This window comes from Odontomachus brunneus, unplaced genomic scaffold (assembly GCF_010583005.1).
Source record: "Odontomachus brunneus isolate Ranch 3 - 2012 unplaced genomic scaffold, Obru_v1 Obru_scaffold_835, whole genome shotgun sequence".
NCBI classification, from domain to species: Eukaryota; Metazoa; Arthropoda; class Insecta; order Hymenoptera; family Formicidae; genus Odontomachus; species Odontomachus brunneus.
In genome coordinates this window covers 1-1,420 of record NW_022640285.1, presented here as the reverse complement: position 1 = coordinate 1,420, position 1,420 = coordinate 1, and the positions used below count along the sequence as shown (strand labels likewise).

General features: G+C 29.8%; 1 protein-coding gene across 1 annotated transcript; it reads right to left on the bottom strand.

Annotated features, from left to right (window-relative positions):
- Window positions 1-736: 736 nt before the first annotated feature.
- Window positions 737-1,103, bottom strand: LOC116853773 (the record flags this gene model as incomplete). The annotated part of the gene is made up of 1 exon (XM_032834967.1): window positions 737-1,103. A coding segment is annotated over one exon (367 nt), but the record flags the coding sequence as incomplete, so codon positions are not given.
- Window positions 1,104-1,420: the final 317 nt, after the last annotated feature.

Below are 1,420 nucleotides of genomic sequence, written 5' to 3'. Positions count from 1 at the left end.
AGATGTTACATTCAAAATTTATTTAATACATACATTTTTTAATACGCGGAAAATACAAATCAGAAAATACAAAATAGAAAATAAATAAGCATACAATAGAGAAATTGTCACAAATAACCATTCGATATACTAATTTATCAATAAAAATATAAATGTGGCACAGCAGCAATATATGCATTATTATTTGCAGAAATATAAACACAAATTTTTGCTATGTCTTTTGTTGCGACTATGCATAAATCTGTATCAATGCTTGTAACCTTACATAAAAATTTACTTTCGTCACATAAAATCGTATTAATGTTATTATATATCGTATAGGCAGCATTACAGTCAATATCAAGAAGAAATGATATAAGTTTTGCATACTTTCCATCAACTAATTGAGCATATGAATTGTTTGATCGATTATTTTTTAAGAAACACGATGTGTACAGACAACCACATTTAACTATTCGATGATATTGTTTTGCTGAATATTCTGAAAGGTTGAACCTCGATATTATATTATGTTCAATAATATTGCCCGAACCAAAATATGTTATGTTATCGTGTTTTATGCTTTTTTTAACTTGCACAGCTGTAAGATTGTTACAAAATGTTTTTGTTGCTTCGGATATATTACTGAAAATTTTACTTTCTAAAATGGATATACTACATTGGAAATTAGCATATCGTACAATTTGCTGATTTATACCTTTCGCACTATGTATAGCATGTAATAACTTATTATTACCTGATTCAAATGGAAACGTGGAATGACACCATAATGGACCCCAATTATATACACTTTTACTAATATGTAATAATTGATGTACATTATATGTCATTGCACGTTTGCCGTACATTATTTCTACATGTAGTACAAACTTATGTAATGACTCATCAATTATGTCTAATTGTGCAATAGATAATGATGTTCCTAAAAGGCCGTACAAACTTTCTACTAATAATAACCAATGTTGCAGAACTTTGTTATCTACCACAGTCTCAAGTAGAGGTACACTATAATATAGTAACCAATTTTCCCATTCTTTTGCTTTCCATTGATGCCTGTCTCCTAATGATCTTGTTAACCGACTTAATTGATTTGGAACTTGTATCTGAAGCAAAAGAAAATTTAATTTCTTCATATCTTCTTTTGTGACTAATTTTAAGATACATTCAGTTAGTTGTTTTGCTACTCCGGCTAAGCAGCAGTGTAAATAATCTGGCACAAAACCCTCTATTATGTTGAAATATGGTAAATTAATTAAAGGCGTAACATATTTTACACCAGCAATAATATTTCTGGATGTAACAGCCTGTTTTCCATTTCTTATAGTATCTGCAACCTGTCTGTTTATTGGACGGTTATGCAAAATTGGAAATCTCACGCATCCATCTATCCATTCTCCAGGATGTAAACACCAGTTGCATG